The 17,199-nt window shown below is 35.9% G+C and overlaps 1 protein-coding gene across 5 annotated transcripts; it reads right to left on the bottom strand.

Moving 5' to 3' along the window:
* Window positions 1-1,100: 1,100 nt before the first annotated feature.
* LOC127876460 (protein C1orf43 homolog) lies at window positions 1,101-8,769 on the bottom strand. Of its 5 annotated transcripts, none has more exons than XM_052421764.1 (8): window positions 8,620-8,769; window positions 7,517-7,605; window positions 6,018-6,119; window positions 5,259-5,358; window positions 4,527-4,580; window positions 3,067-3,227; window positions 2,161-2,219; window positions 1,101-1,970 (listed from the first exon to the last, which is right to left on the bottom strand). In XM_052421764.1, the coding sequence occupies exons 2-8, from the start codon at window positions 7,580-7,582 to the stop codon at window positions 1,640-1,642; spliced, it is 873 nt and encodes a 290-aa protein (XP_052277724.1). In that variant the 5' UTR covers window positions 7,583-7,605; window positions 8,620-8,769; the 3' UTR covers window positions 1,101-1,639. The 5 variants fall into 5 exon arrangements, with proteins under 5 accessions (XP_052277724.1, XP_052277722.1, XP_052277725.1 ...); XM_052421762.1 differs by having other exon boundaries at window positions 8,624-8,752; XM_052421765.1 differs by having other exon boundaries at window positions 7,517-7,599; window positions 8,620-8,746.
* Between the last annotated feature and the right edge of the window lie 8,430 nt (window positions 8,770-17,199).

The following is a 17,199-nucleotide window of genomic DNA, read 5'->3' as shown; positions in this document are numbered from 1 at the left end:
AAAAAAATAAGTATTTAACAAGGGCTGTTTGTAAAACATGCATGCTCCCCATATGGGCTGTCAGTTGTAGTGGCAGCCATTGTGTGAATACGTTTTTTGTCACGATGACCTTGACCTTTGACCTAGTGACCTTAAAATCAATAGGGGTCATCTGCCAGTCATGATCAATGTTCCTATGAAGTTTCATGATCATAGGCGTAGGCATTCTTGAGTTATCATCAGGAAACCATTTTACTGTTTCGAGTCACTGTGACCTTTACCTTTGACCTAGTGACCTGAAAATCAATAGGGGTAATTTGCCAGTCATGATCAATGTACCTATGAAGTTTCATGATTCTAGGCGTAAGCATTTTGTGTTATCATCCGGAAACCATTTTACTATTTCGAGTCACTGTGACCTTGACCTTTGACCTAGTGACCTGAAAATCAATAGGGGTCATCTGCCAGTCATGATCAATGTACCTATAAAGTTTCATGATCCTAGGCCTAAGCATTCTTGAGTTATCATCCAGAAACCATTTTACTATTTCGAGTCACTGTGACCTTGACCTTTGACCTAGTGACCTGAAAATCAATAGGGGTCATCTGCCAGTCATGATCAATGTACCTATGAAGTTTTATGATTCTAGGCCGAAGCGTTCTTGTGTTATCATCTGGAAACCATCTGGTGGACGGACCAACCGACTGACCGACATGAGCAAAACAATATACCCCCTCTTCTTTGAAGGGGGGCATAAATATGAAAACTTTCATTCATGATTAACATACATTGACATTTGTTAATTGACTCAAGAGAGCCAATTTTGTGTGAGGGGGTAATGAAATGCCCCAGCATTTCTGAATGCCTTTGAAGACGTTTGTTTTAATAGTTCTTACCTTTTCAATGTTGTTGTTTTGGTCATCTGTGTGACCAGATTAATGACTAATTTGTATTAATACTGGAATATACCCAGATAGACACTGTAATAAATCAAAATGTACGGCCTTGCTAGGTGGCACCATTCTGCAACATTAAATGAGCTTCAAACACAACATTACAAACTTTGGTTCTCGTCCCATCATATAACTATGTGTAGCAAATTAATGACACGAAAGGCATGTCTTTTTTTCCTGCTGCATACTACAGTATGATAAAGAGGACAATTTATTTTTAGATCTATGTATTCACATACAAGTACATTAAAATAAACAGATATGTACATATATTGCACAAGAACTTATTCATATTAATCGTCCACAACTGCAGCGTTCCCGCAAGGAAGACTGAAAGTCCTGCTGGATTTCAAAATATCACCACGACCCGGTTGTATAAAAGTAAAAGCACAAGTTAAATTACTTTACAGGCAATTTAAGTTAAATACTGCAGAAATGGTCTATAATTTGTGCTTATTTGGGACATTGTCAAATGGACACTGTTGTTCATATGACATACAAAAGCATGTTATTAATATTATACCTGTAATTATTTTCAACTTTACATCACCAAAAACTATCAAATGATAAGCCATAGAAAATAAAAACACAGTTATCATTAACGATTTATATCAACAAATATCTTTCCTAACAAATTAGCCCGAGTTGAACAAATTTGCTCGAGTTGGACAAATTTGCCCGAGTTGAACAACTTTGCCCGAGTTGATCACAATTCTGGCATGGTGTTCATGTTTACTTCAACGAGGCGAATATTCTCCTCGGAGCTGTCTCGCGCTGTGACGAGCCCTTCGATGCTGCTGCGCTGACTAGAGGGTGCGCTCTCCAACAGTCCAGCCTGCTCGCTACTATTAGCCCGTGTCCGGTAGCGTGTCTGCCCGCGACTCATGCTTTTGTCTGACACCATGTGGTTATACGGAATGGAGGTCTTGGACTTGCCCATACCTCGAGATTTTATTTTTACGTCCGTGTCTGCTAGTGGAAAAGCACTGGCATCCTCACGGCCTTCCTCTTTCCTCAGATGGATTCCTCGCTCCAAGCTGAAAAATAACAGGTTTTTATAAAGAAATTACATAATATGCAACACTTTTTGGCTTTCAAATGAACAAAATTTACTTTGAGAAAGAAATCCTTTATCTTGTTTATTATCTTGTGAACAAACACTGCATATTCGAATGTGTACAGGTTATTTAAAGTATAGGGATATCCAGAAAGCAATCTCTGACTTACTGGTTGACTATTTCATTTAAGGCCGATTCGTACTGGTTGAACTGATCCTCTCCAAACATCTGCAAACAGCAGTGGCATAATTCACTTTTAGCAATAGCCATGTGCGTAAACAATTTGGAAAACTAAACTAATATTCAAAATGTTTATAACAAGCCTTTATGTTTTGTTCACCTTACATGAATAATTTTAAATACTTTCCTGGAACTTGAAGCACAAACATTATACAAATTTAACGATTTTACTTTTGAAGATTACTGGGACTGTGTACAGTAGCTTGCTATTGAAATGGATTTGCCCCTTATTTACCAAATGAGACTTTTAATGTTCTCTTGCCAATACTTGATGAAGTTAAATGCCCTCTTGTGGTAGATGCAGTTGCATACTATATAGGGCTTTCTTTAACATTTCAAGAGTGCACATTTTGGCCTTTGAGTTAGGTAATTTTGTTGTGAGTATTTCAAATGAGTAAACACTTTAAACAGATATATATATCACAATATAAAAATATTCACATGGTATCAAGCTATTCTTTACCTATGACTGCATTTTTGAATGAACATGGCTTGAGATTGCACATGGATGATAAAAAACAAGTGTTATTAATGGTTTAAGTTATCAAGGTTTCCATGTCATAATTCAATTATGGAGTTATGGAGGGTAACTTCAATATAAACAAGGACCAAAATATGAATTTGAATTACCCAGTTATAAATACTGGAGTGAAAGGTGATAATTTTCATTTTAATGTATGAATGATTTTTCCATGACAGCGAGATTTGTTCCAGTTACCATAGGTATTCAAATATCTATGTTTAAGTAAAAGAAGTTTTATATAACATTTCTAAGAAACAATTAAAATTTTGCCGCCATTCTATTTTATACCATGTAAGCATGATTGCTACCAACCTCAGGCCTGTGTCGAGCATGTTCGTACATGTTGATGAAGTTGTTCACGAGGTGAGAGGGTGCCGTGGTAAGATACATGGGGTAGATCAAGGTCAGGTAGTCTCGCACACTCTGACTGGGGTGACGACAGGCATTCGACATCTCAAGACGTAAACAATCGTCTGGTATTACAACAGCAACATAACTTAATGTGAAAATAACCATAGCTAAACTTTCATTTTGATATTTAAGAAATCCTTTTGAAGTAATAGAGAACAAGGTACAAAATTGTCACAAAACCAGGTTTCCAATTTGAAAAAAAAGTCTGATAAATGGAGACAAGTCAAACTGAACTTATTGTTTAAAATTAACCCCCTTTGTTTCAAAATAAATCTATTTTTAGTCGTGGCGACCTTGACCTTTGAGATATTGACACAATTCTTTTGTGCGACACACCATCCAATGATGGTGAACAAATGTGCCAAATGATTTCAAACTCTCACAATGAACATCAAAGTTATGGCCCGGACAAGCTTGTTCCGCCCGCCCGCCAGCCCACCAGCCGACATTCGCCAATCTAATAACCAGTTTTTTCTTCCTTCGGAAAACCTGGTTAAAAATTGCAAAATGAACATTTTAACATGGTTCTTGCTGTTGTGGATATAAACGAGCGCACCGCATAACGGATGCCACGCTCGGCTACGGGTGTGGTTTTGAATAAATGAAAGCTTGTCAGATTTTTTTTTTAAGGTCACAGTGACCTTTCCCTTTGACCTAGTGACCAAAAATTGGGTGTGGTTTGTAGGTGCATCAAGGTGCATCTACAAATGAAGTTTCAAAGTTGTAGGTGGAAGCAATTTGATTTTAGAGCCAATGTTCAAAACCTTAACAAAATGTTAAGGTTTTAGCACGACGCGGACGGCAGACGACACGACGAGCTGGCTATGACAATACCTCAGGTTTTCTCCAAAAACGCCGAGCTAAAAAAGAACAAGTTCGCAGTTGATGAATTGTTTAATAAACTATGAAAAACGAAGTAACTACCATAAGTGCAGCATAGTAAAATTAGGCTCTGATTTTAAATTAATTGCAACAAATTAAAAAACAAGCAGATTCGTAAAAATTATATCCCCCGCCAAAAATAAATAATAAATTTTGTGACAAACGGTGGACACCAATGCTATATCCCTTCTCCTTCGGCGGGTGATATAAAGATAAATAAACCATTGAAAAAGTTTGTATTATTGAATTCTTTGTAATGTTGACATGCATTTACTAAACAAACAAGGCTAGTGCTCTTGTCATTATATGAATCAGAACTTCAAACTCACAACTAAAGGCTGTTTAATAACTTTAAATAATATATTATTTCTTAAATATTAAGCATATTTTTAGTATAAAATCGGAGGCAAAAAGACAATGTCGTTATAAATTCTATGAAAAAACAGAAAATGTGATAGCAGAAGCACGAGATTATTTACCGAATCTTGAGAAAGCATCCATGGCCTTCATTCTATAATAGAAATTGTTGTCTCCTGAAATGCAGAATAAAATACAATTCATATGTATCTAGAGTTACCAATAGAGGTAATTACTACCCACACCTACCCTTTTGATGCAGTTCTAAATGTTTTCACATCTTATTGAAATAATTTGGCCTCTGGTCCATTGTCAAACATTAATACTTTTTAAGAAAACAAAGTCTTTAGGACTTGGATATATATAAAAAAAAGATTTGAAAAAGTGTTTTTGAAGACAAGAAATACTATGCAGACCTACCAACATAAAGACAAAAGTATTTCCCCCTTCTGAATTTGTTTGTAGAAATGTTTTTGTTTTTAGTTGGGATTTTTTTGCGTATTCAACAGTATTACACTCATATAACAACAGTAAGTGTAACTAAAAAACTGTTCATGGGTAAACTGGTTTGCCATTACTAAGTGCACATACATAGCAACTGGCCTACTTGAATCAGAGATAGAGGGTTATAATAATGATGCGCTGCCGGTAACAATTGCTGACAAACTAAACTCAATTATAGTGGTGTAGTAAACATGCAGTTGTGTTAACATTTATCACATGTAAATACATATTTATAAACATTATTGTGCAAGTTTATTTTCAAAGGTGGTGTTTGATGAATTGCTTATTGAATGTTAATGTTACAAATGTTTAATGCAACAGTGTTGAAACTATGCTTCAAGTACATGTACCTGATTTTGCTAAAGCTTCGATAGCAGGATTAACCAATTTTGGCTCATGTTTTATATCTGGTACTCTGTTGATGCGTCTAAATATCTCGGTGCGAAGTTCCTAGAAAAATGTGAAAACAACTAGGTACTTGCCAAACAAACATATCATGCTGTTACAGTGTTTACAGCCCAAATGACTTTATAGCCATACTTCTGGACTTTATATGCATATATTACATGCTTGAATTGTAGCATACAATCATGCTTGATTTTGTTTGTACACATGAGTCATGAGACAAATGACAACATAACAATGACTACATAACAACAATTTAGTGGAATTACGTATTCAGCATTTAGGTTCTTCAATATTTTATGCATATCAGTGAGTGTCTGGTTTTTGCTGGAGAGATATTCAAGTAATATTCTTCCTTTAATTGAATTACTGAAAAAACTAAAACGCTAGTCTGATCATACTCGGGGCCCTTATTCACCAAACAATACTTGGACTAAAGTCTAAGAATAAAGAAAATTCTTTAAATCAGAATATTCAAGAATTTCTTTAATTTTGAGTCAAACTCTGCAGTAAACATCTCTATCTATATTATTCTTCATATAGAACATTTTGTTAATGACATAATCACCAGTGGAGGCCTGTATATATTCAAACACTGAACACATTTTTCTTGGTTCCAAGTCTATTCTTTATTCTTAAGTCTAAGAATCGGTTGGTGAATACGGGCTCTGTTCTTGCAGACAAAAAAACAAACCATCATTTACCTTTGGAACATTTGAGCCTATCGAGACGTAAGGGCCCCTGCGGGATTTTAAAGTGAATCTCATTATTTGGCGCTTTGCAAACAGGAAAAGCAGGAGAAAGATCTGAAAATGGTACAGCAAAGGTAATTATAAACATAATTGAATCAGAGTTTAAAGGTACCCAAATAATTAATTTACAGAATGAGAGACTGGAAAAAATAATTTGCAACTTGTAAAATCAATAGAAACCTGAGCATCACTGAACACTCAATTGAGAAACTGTAGCACAGTGGTACCATGCTCGAGACCCCTGATTTGGGGCTACTTTTGACTACAGGGCTTAATTGTAATAAACCGGTAGAAGTGGACCACTAGTCCACACAAAGTTACCTACAATTATTTACACAACTGGGTCTTGTCCTTTTGAGACTTTTCAGTTAACTTTGATACACAAATCTATAAAAAAACAAGACATGTGTTTTTTAGAAACACAATGCCCCCTATTGCGCCGCTTTGAAGCCATATATTTAACCTTTGACCTTGAAGGATGACCTTGACCTTTCACCACTCAAAATGTGCAGCTCCATGAGATACACATGCATGCCAAGTATCAAGTTGACAGGCCAAAAACAATATACCCCCGATCATTCCATCCGGGGGCATAAAAATCATGATACTTTTGAGTTTGATCAAATTTGAAAACAGAGGCACGATTAAACAAACACATGTAGGACCACTGACTATATGATCTTATAAACCTTTGAATATTAAACCTTTAAGCCTTGGGGTTTATCACAATTTTTTTACATTTTTATTTCATTTTTTAATATTCTTAGCTCTGTTGACCTGCAGCAACCTAAGATGATTTCAACATGTGGTTCGCCAATGGATTCTTTGTGGCCTTTCTTAATTTTGTTTGTTAAAATATGGTAAATGGCCTAAACTGGGTTATTCAAAGTTTCATAAGCCTTAATATATATAAAACATTTTTTTAATTTGTTAAATATATTTCATAATTGGGGTCAAACCCGTGACTCCAATAATACATCCACTGATGATCCTAGGGGCATTATTTGATCAAAATTTGTAAAGGACCTCTAGATGATGCTAGATACCAGTACCAAATGTTAAAGCTTCTTGCTTTGTGGTTTAAGACCAGAAGATTTAACGATTTTCCTTACACAAGTTAATATTAAATTGTACTCCAAGCAATGTTACATACCAAATACTTATGATAATCTATACCTCTGGGCCTTACCGATTCTAAGAATAATATTTATAATGTCTGTGTTCATGTTTTAAAACCCTTTTTTGGCCCTGTGACCTCATAAATCAATCAATATGAATGATTCGAAGAATTTCACATAGATTTGTTTTGCCCCATGCTTCAGGTGGCGATGTTGTCTGAAGAAAAAGTTGATGGACTTCTGGAATTACAATGTACAATACAGTTTCACAATAAGCACATTACCGGTACTATAAGGTTAGCTAATAAAAATATTCAATTAAAAAATTCTTACCAGAAAGCCAGCTGCTATAATCCATATAACGCTGACAACGGAGAGTTTGCTCAGAACATCAACCATTTTTGTGGAACATCTAACTGAAACTTATGAAAGAGGACACACATAAAAAATAGCCAGTATTTGTCAATATTTATTGCTATTTTAATTTTTTCACAACAAACCTTTTCCAGGCATGTCTACCGTTCTGTTAAACAGACCCATTCCCAACGCAAAATGTTAAAAATAATTACAAATTTGAAACAGATTCTCAATGTCCAAAAATCAATATATTAATTTAAGAAAGAAGTGTAAAATCATCTCAATTTTATTTGATTAACATCTAGCAAAGTATATAACTATAAGTTATATGATTTTGTTTTTCTAATTTGTACGATTATTAAGAGTAATATTAAGTTAGTTACCGGTATTTCAAAATTTAATTTTTTACTTTTATACCTATGGTGCCACCTGATATCGTGCTATTTAACTTTTGATTTAATGCATATTTATGTAAATTAAATTAAAATACAGCAATTTTAAGTGTTGAATGGTTGGTGAAAAGATCTTCTAAAATTAACCTTTTTGCCCAAAACGATGCAAAATTCCCCCCTATCAGGGCCCCGGCCCTAATCCCCCAACGTGTAGCAAGGGCCCTGCATGAATCGCATTGGGTCAATGTCGACCTTAAATGGCTTGAAGTCACCCGGAGGTGACTAGAAGCAGATTCATGTCACCCTAGGGTGACTTCAAGCCGACGCTAGGGTGACTAGAATCGGCTTGAAGTCACCCTAAGGTGACAAGAATCGGCTTCTAGTCATCCCCGGTGAACTTGTGGGCCATTTCAAGTCGACAATGACCCAATGAGCAAAAATATGTGGTAGTTCTCTTGATTTTTTTTACTATACTCATATTCATCTTCAACAGATATATAAGTATTGAGAGCAGATTCTTGGAACGAGGTAAAAATGTTAGATTCTAGCCATTTACTTACATACTACATAGATCATGATAAATCAGTCCGATTCTTAAATATCCGGATTATAGCCACTTTTCTCACGTCATTAAATCCGTTTTCTACCAACCGTTCATATAAATTCGATGAATATAGCAGTACTTACTTACGCATATATTAATATAATGAATATAAAGTCATTTTTTTAGGAATAATTGGTGACTTTCTAAGTAAAATAAGCGAAAGTTCTCTGCAGCTATTGTTGTTGTTGTAGGTTGAGGGTTACATTACACAAAATAATTGGGTCATGCAGGTCATATACAACGCAGAGATTAAACTGGAACCAGCACAGCCCAATCAAATCCTCTCCGTTAGACAGGGTGCAGCAATCTCCACGCAGAGTTGTCGTTCCTTGCTATCACATACAAATATAATGTGACCGTCGTGCAAGAGATATAGGGTGCAGAAGCAACGGGGTTTTCAGGGGCTTACACTAGGACTGGACAGAATGTAAATACACCGCTAAGAACTTTATTTTTGCAAATATCTCATGTTATTGAAATACATTTGCAAAAATCTTTAGTGCCTAAAAAACAGGGTTTTTTGCAGTTCGTGCGGATATCTCAAGGTATAAGAATATATCATTGAAGTTGAATATGGATGAACTCGGTGACAAAATTTGATGTCGCGTGAAGCATAACCGTATACATCTATGAAGTAAATATATTGTTTTGAACAAGAACATATGCTTATTAAATTAAGTACTTCTGATGTATTTCAAATTGCCATGAGCAGCATATATAATAAAACAGCTGTGATTTATGCACTCGTTGAAATTCTAAAGAAAACTTGTTAAAAAAAGTTATTTAAAAGAAGCATCGATTACCGGTGTGTTTAGATCCATCAACGTTTAATTGGGAACCCCACAAAGGCACGTGATCTGCACTCCGTATAACTAAACACGCAATGATAGCCGAGCCTGTTATTTTACAATAATTTTCCCGTTGTTATTTTTCCCCGTTAGTGTTGGTCAACTGGGTCGTGATAAACAGTGTAATTGTACATGCTGCGTATAATTTTCATAATCTTGTTTGTGATGTCATTATGTCGACGGATCCATTAAACAACTGTCCTATCCTGACATAAAGCGGGGATCGCCAATCAAAGGCCTTTTCGATGAAGATACGCAATGTGTTTCTGGTCTGTATAAGACAGTCCTGGTCTGAAAACTTTTTGTTCTTCTGTCAAGGTGGGGTCCAATGCATCCTGTATTCTTCCTAAAATGATCCGCGTCAGTATTTTGCCTGGTAGGACAATAGCTTAATGGCCCTCCATATTTGGCTGTCGCTCAGATCTCCTTTCTTGGAAAGCGTAACAATGTACCTATTCCTCCATTCCTGTGGCACCCCTTTTTCATCCAAAAACTGACAGCAGAAAATAAAATGTTAAGTCATCCGTTGTTTTCGGTGAAACCTTCAACGCCTCTGGTGCGATTCTGCCTCGATCTGGGGCTTTACCATTCTAAAGTTTTCTTACAGCTTGTTCTATCTCCTGTCTGGTGATGTGTCCAGAGTCTATCACCAGCATGGGTCCTGCTATCGGGGATTGATCTGTAACAGGGGTGAGTATCATCTGTAAGTGTTCTCTTCACCTATTCATCTTGCCGGATTGTTTGGCCCCATCTGTAGCTCATTTTGGCCTGTTTGTATTTCATTTGCGTCCTGTTTGCTGTTTTGTACTGTTGTACAGGGTTCTCATATCGTTACCCTGTGCTGATTGACGTGCTTCCTCTGCAAACTTTCTAAGAGTCGGCATGAAGGAGCGTCGAGTCTCCTCTGTGTTGAGATTTGAAATGTCATACCTTGGACTTCGTTTCATTCCTTTTTTATTTTCACTTGCAATCTTGACTCACGGCTTTGATATAACAAGTTTATGGTCTGAGCTTGCAACAGCTCCCCTGTTTGCTCTTATACATCTGAGTGGGCCTTTCTCCAACTTCGTGATAGCATTGAATGTTAATACTTTTATGCCCCTCAAGCATACTTTATGTTAATGAAAGTATTTAGCTGCACATATTAAATGAGCACTCATTTCTTGATCTTTCAGGATGCCTCGTACGAAAAAATGTGGGTGTAGTACACAGAAATACAGATGGTAAAAGCTAGATTCAAAATCTGCAAGGCTGAATAATATCCGAAGTATCGGAATCTTTACATGACATGTGTAATGACAAATCTCCAAAGTTCGGTTATACATGTGTCTGAAAATTTCACGAAGAAAGTGATCGTGTTTTATGTGTTCGTTTTGATGAACAATCTGACGATGATTAATTGTCGCTGAATACGGGGATTATTGAGAATGGTCCAGATATACTGACCATGGGTTTAATCGAAGATGAGGCTGACATACTGAATCATGGGCCCATGTAAGACTTGGAACAACATGCAAATGTTAGAAAGACTCTAAACAATCATCAGGAATGTGACATTGGGGTGTTGGAATAATATGGTTCGTAAAGACATATGTAAATTGTCGTTACTGGTGATGTTTCATGGGTGACATTGTTTTCCAGATAAATACGACACAAATAACAGATACCAAATAGATATTACTATCTATTTCACATCAATTAACCCCTAACTCTTACCATTGCCCTAACCCTAACCCTTACTCATGACCCTAACCCTTCGTGAGCGGAGTTAACACCGCACTTTTAAGTGTGCAATTTCTCTTTGGGTGTGAATCTATTTGGCGTAGAACTGTCTATAGAGTTGAATTGTGACTTCAAATGCAATTTGTGAATAAAAGACAGCACCTCATAGTTTTGCAATATGGGCCAATTTGCAATTGTTATTTGACATAGTGTCTGTGATAATGGAACTTTGTAGGATACTTGGCTTGCATGAAATTTGTACATGAAATCCGGATAGGGACTTTGTTGATTAAGTATCGGAACAGAACAGATATTTTATTTGATGTGTACATAGTACATCATCATATACATATATTATTATATGACAATTTATAACATCAAGTATATCAGTATAACATATAAACACGAATTAATGGACATTTCAATATAACATAACACAGCATGTAAAGAGGATGATCAGTTTGCGTTAACATTTATAATTTCGTTTCTTATTTCCAAGCTTTCTTTAATATATTTTGCAAATTTAATCAATACAGATTTGTTTTTAGTTTGCAATAGCTCAATAAATTTGGACATTGATGGTCGTACATAATAATGTTTCTTAATATATTTGTATACGAATATTGCTAAAACAAGGACAAATAAGAGTGAAATGGTACTCGTCTTCAATATCAAGGGAATTACAACATTTACAGCATCGCTCATTTCTTGGTATTCTCTTTCTACCGAATCTACCAGTTTGAACTCTTAAAGAATGCGCAGATAATCTTATTCTAGTGACAAAGAACCTTAAGGACATATCACTCTCTGAAATGGTCAGAAGGGTAATGTCAAATAATAATTCCTCATATAAGCATTCTATATTAAGTTTGGGACACTATGCAGAACTAAAATAACATATACTTCAGTGATACATGAACCTATTCTGATGAAATCTTTCAAAAAGAGTAAATAATCACATGTTTTCGCCCTATAAACCACTTTCTTCTCGGGTGTTGTAGGTCATTATTTTCTTTTTTGTTCATAAATTCATTGACACCAGATGAAACCTGCACTACTGTAGAAGATAATGTTAGAGTATTATTAAATATAACACACCAGAAACACTGAAAAGGGATCCTTTCTTGTAAGACAAAATGTAAACAACTTGATATTCGTGTTTGTATCTTGATCAAACTTATTGTATACCGTGTTGCCAGTGCATTGAACTAACCATTTTCACAATGATAAGCATTCTTATAGATGTATCTACTGCACATTTGCTTTAATTGTATGAGTAAAGTTGTTTTAATGATTATATTGTGTTGAGATTTTAGCTGTAACATATTTTTAGATAAATGAAAAATATTAATAGTATTTAAAGTAGGCTAGACAAATGTAAAAAACCTGCTTATCATATTCAACATTTTATTTAAAAGTTATATTTTTATACTATTTTTCATAAATTTGGTTAACAACAATTTGTTTCACTTATAATTCATAAATATGTTTTAGTAAATGAACTAGAAATTTGGTATTGCAAGTATGTTATTATGTGAAAAACGTGACAAAATGACATGTTTTCTATGGAAATATTTTATTATATCTTTCTTACGCGCAGCAAGCGTTTGCCAACATTGTATATATGCCTTAAATATGGTCAGATGACCATTGCATTACTGCTTTTACATAAGGGTGTATAGTTTATTTAGTGTTCGACATTTACTTAAATGTTACACGTAAACTTGAATATGACTGCGTCATGTTTTCGTTCTTTTGTTTCTTAATTTGTTGACTATATATTTCTCTTTTGCATGGCCGCTAACTCTTACCTAAAATGTCTTCAATTACTTTATATGTACATGTTTCTTGCTCTTCAGTTACAGTTTATAGAATGCAGAAAATGACTTTTCCTTGTAATGTCATGTCAGCCACCGTTTCTTCGGCGACCAGACATAAAACGCTGAAGTGTTTATTTTTCGTATCACTACTTATGGTAGTGTCATTAAAATCCTTTCCAGTCGGACAGTTCTATACTACCACAGCTGATGGAGCGAACATTTAATTTTATTGAGATTTTAACATTGTGAATAATTGCGATTCTTTAAACTGCTAACTACTGTCTGCATTACTAATTAGGCATAGAGAGCTAAGGTATTCATAAAGAATGTCATAAAGAATGAGGCACGACGAAATTCGTAGACTGGAAAGACGAATTTTCCACTTCAGTTTATTGAACAAGAGGGTCATGATGGCCCTGAATCGCTCACCTGACTCATTAAGATCAGATGAAAACTATGACCTCTATTGTCTACACAATGTTTTTCTATGATTTGACCTAGTGACCTAGTTCCTGACTCTAGATGACCCAAATACAATCCCAATCCAGATTTCATCAAGATAAACATTCTGACCACAGTTCATAAATATTGGATGAAAACTGTGACCTCTATTGTCAACACAAGGTTTTTCTATTTATTTGACCTAGATTTTTACCCCAGATGACCCAAATACAATCCCACCCAGATTTCATCAAGAATTCTGACCAAATTTCATAAAGGTTGGATGAAAACTGTGATCTCTAATGTCTACACAAGGTTTTTCTATTATTTGACCTAGTGACCTAGTTTTTGACCCCAGATGACCCAAATAAAATCCCAACCCAGATTTCATCAAGATAAACATTCTGACCAAATTTCATAAAGATTGGATGAAAACTGTGACTTCTATTGTCTACAGAAGGTTGTTCTATTATTTGACCTAGTGACCTTGTTTTTGACCCCAGATGACCCAAATACAATCCCAAACCGGATTTCATCAAGATAAACATTTTGACCAAATTTCATCAAGATTGGATGCAAACTGTGACCTCTACTGTCTACACAAACAAATTGTTGACGGACGGACGCACGGACACACGCAGGCACGCACAACGGACGCCGGACATCACACGATCACATAAGCTCACTGTGTCACTTCATGACAGGTGACCTAAAAATATGTGTCGGAGATAAACATGAACAGTTGTGGTTAAAATCCCATAGAAACAAGGGCTGTTTGTAAAACATGCATGTAGTAGTAGTAGTAGTAGTAGTAGTAGTAGTAGTAGTAGTAGTAGTAGTAGTAGTAGTAGTAGTAGTAGTAGTAGTAGCAGAAGTAGTAGTAGTAGTAGTAGTAGAAGTAGTAGTAGAAGTAGTAGTAGTAGTAGCAGTAGTAGTAGTAGTGGTAGTAGTAGTAGTAGTAGTAGTAGTAGTAGTAGTAGTGGTAAAAGTAGTAGTAGTAGTGGCAGTAGTAGTAGAAGTAGTAATAGTAGACGTGGTGGTGGTGGTGGTGGTTGTGGTAGTAGTAGTAGTAGTAGTAGTAGTAGTAGTAGTAGTAGTAGTGGTAGTAGTAGTAGAAGTAGTAGTAGTAGTAGTAGTAGTAGAAGTAGTAGTAGTAGTAGTAGTAGTAGTAGTAGTAGTAGTAGAAGTAGTAGTAGTAGTAGCAGTAGCAGTAGCAGCATTACAAGACCAATACTTAAGAATGATCAAATGGGAAAAGGTAACATAGCACCAGCAGTAAATATGGGGCTCATTTACAGGTCAGATTTGGAATCTCTGCTGTAAAATGAGATTTTGAATGAATTAAAGGGAGGCAAATCTGTAATAAAAAGAACATGCATAAACCGTAGTTGTTTCCCTTGTTTGAACCATGCTAAATCCTTACAAGTTTGGAAAGAATTGGATGAAAAATTTGGACTTTATTGCATAAACACCATTTTCTCAATTCAAGGGGAGGTAATTCTGTACTTCATGGACCAATAATGCTCATTTTTTGTAGGGTTTGTGTCCTCATTGATATAAAGACACTGCAAATTTGGAAAGGATCGGACAAAAAATGTGGAAGATTTTTGAAAGTTTTCACAAAATAGGCAAAAACGAATAAACATGCAAAGTTCAACGAGCTCCTGCGGCCATGTTTTTTGACGAATCAAATTTCTTTGAACAACTTTTTCAGGGGAGCCCTCAAAGGTCATCCCTGTGAAATTTTTTGAAAATCTGATGAGCGGTTTCTGACAAGAAGATTTTTTAAGGTTTTTACCATATATGGTCATGGCGGCCATCTTGGTTATGTGATCAAATTTTTTTTAACAATTCTTTTGTTCCATGACCTAGGGATGCTCCACATGAAATTTAGTTGAAATTGGCTCAATGGTTTAGTAGAAGAAGATGTTTACAAATTTGTATACGGACGGACGGACGCCGGACGCTGAGTGATCACAATAGCTCACCTCGAGCTATCGCTCAGGTGAGCTAAAAACACAAATCAATCATATACAAAAAGTCTGGAAACAAAAATAACGCAAATGAATGAAAAGTGTGTGTTGATATTTAATAGTTGCTTAGGTTTCTAGATCCGTCGGTGTTACACGTTATATGCGTACATTTATGAATGGTGCAATTGCAACTACTTGATTCTTTACTAGGTACATACTATTACTAGCTAGTATATATAACGTAAATAATTCGGGCCATTGTTTGTACAAACACGCTTTTATGTCCTATAAAAACACTGGAGTCATTCTAGGTTAAAACAATGTCCGTGGGAGGCATTTCATAGACTGCCTCGGCCTAAAATGTGACTTGGGTGACGCCAATAATGTCACTGTAACAGCGGCCATAGTTATACGAACCGACTTGTACAAGCCTTGTACTTCTGTTGTACAATTTAGAGGCCTCCTCAGCTATGACGTTAACGTTTTTAGGAAATGAATATCGAAATGCAGGACTATTTTTTTATATCCATACGCCAGTTGAGAACTTCACACTTAAGTGAAGGATGAAAAACGTGTGAAAAAAAAACAACAATGTTCAAACTATCGAATGTTAATTACTTTACCAATCAGAAAGTACTCAAGATATTTCAACGTTAAAATCGACATGATTATGAGAAATTATTACGGACACTAATCAAACATGCAAACTAACTAGTTAACGAGTTTTGCATCTCTAGCTAGTACGTAACTTTCAGTAACAATCGTTTACGACTTGTTAAGCCGTCAGTTAAAGTTGATTTGAAGCGGACGTTCGCCTACTGAGAATGGCAATACACAGTATTTCAGTAACAATAGGATTGGTTCAAACACAAGGTATGCATAAATAAAACATCATTGATTGGTTTTGCTTTTGTTCTTTTCGGCGTAGCTGTGTGACGCAGGTTGCGACCTTAACCATGCTTAAAGCTTATATAAATATCGATATTTTATTCCGTTCGCATTCGTTTACAACAATTTAGCAAATACAAGCAGACCTTGTTACAAATGTAAAGAAAGCCACCAGACTTTCGCAAGGAATGGACTGGTGGGCAAACATTGCGCGTTCTTGCTTGTGTGAAAACGTTGCTGCAACACAGACCTCGATATCATAACTGACTTCAAGAAATCGTCTCGGGCATTTCGGAACAGTCGATTGAAGATTTTCAAACGGTAACCGCTGGAGAGGAAAAACGACGTCCTTTCGATAGGTATACAAGATATTTTTAGATGAGACGTCGAAAATGTGAGTAGAGTTTTCTTCGAAAAAGAATATATCGATGTATGGCCAATAAACGTTGTTATTGTGATGGGAGGCATAAAATTTCCATTGAAAGTCATTCGGTGCACTTATATCATATCCGGGAACGTGTCCAAGTATTTCAAAGGCTCGGTATTTTTCGGAGACATTCATCATGACGTCAATATCATCGTCCCATGGTATCACACCCCCGTGTCTATACGCACCCAGAAGAGATCCGCCGTAGAGAAAATACGTCAGCCCATTTTCTGTACATGCGTGTATGAATGTGTCAAATATTTTCAAAATCCTTCGGAGCTCCGTTTTATTCATGGCGTTGACATAACGCGAATATCTCCGTTTGTGGGAAACTTTTAATATATCTTGATCACCTTCCGAAATCTTTTGCCTTTTGGTATCACAGAAAGACTGCGATATAGTTGCAATACTTGTATGCTGCGATATTGTCTCCATTTGCTCTTCCGCGCTGCCATTGTGTATCAGATAATGAAGAAAATCGGCAAATTCCCTTGACACGACGGAATATTGATATGCCTTCCTGGACTCCGAGCGGTGATATATT

Source organism: Dreissena polymorpha, chromosome 4, assembly GCF_020536995.1.
Source record: "Dreissena polymorpha isolate Duluth1 chromosome 4, UMN_Dpol_1.0, whole genome shotgun sequence".
NCBI classification, from domain to species: Eukaryota; Metazoa; Mollusca; class Bivalvia; order Myida; family Dreissenidae; genus Dreissena; species Dreissena polymorpha.
Note: the sequence above shows the minus strand (reverse complement) of the source record. Positions and strands in the feature narration are given on the sequence as shown.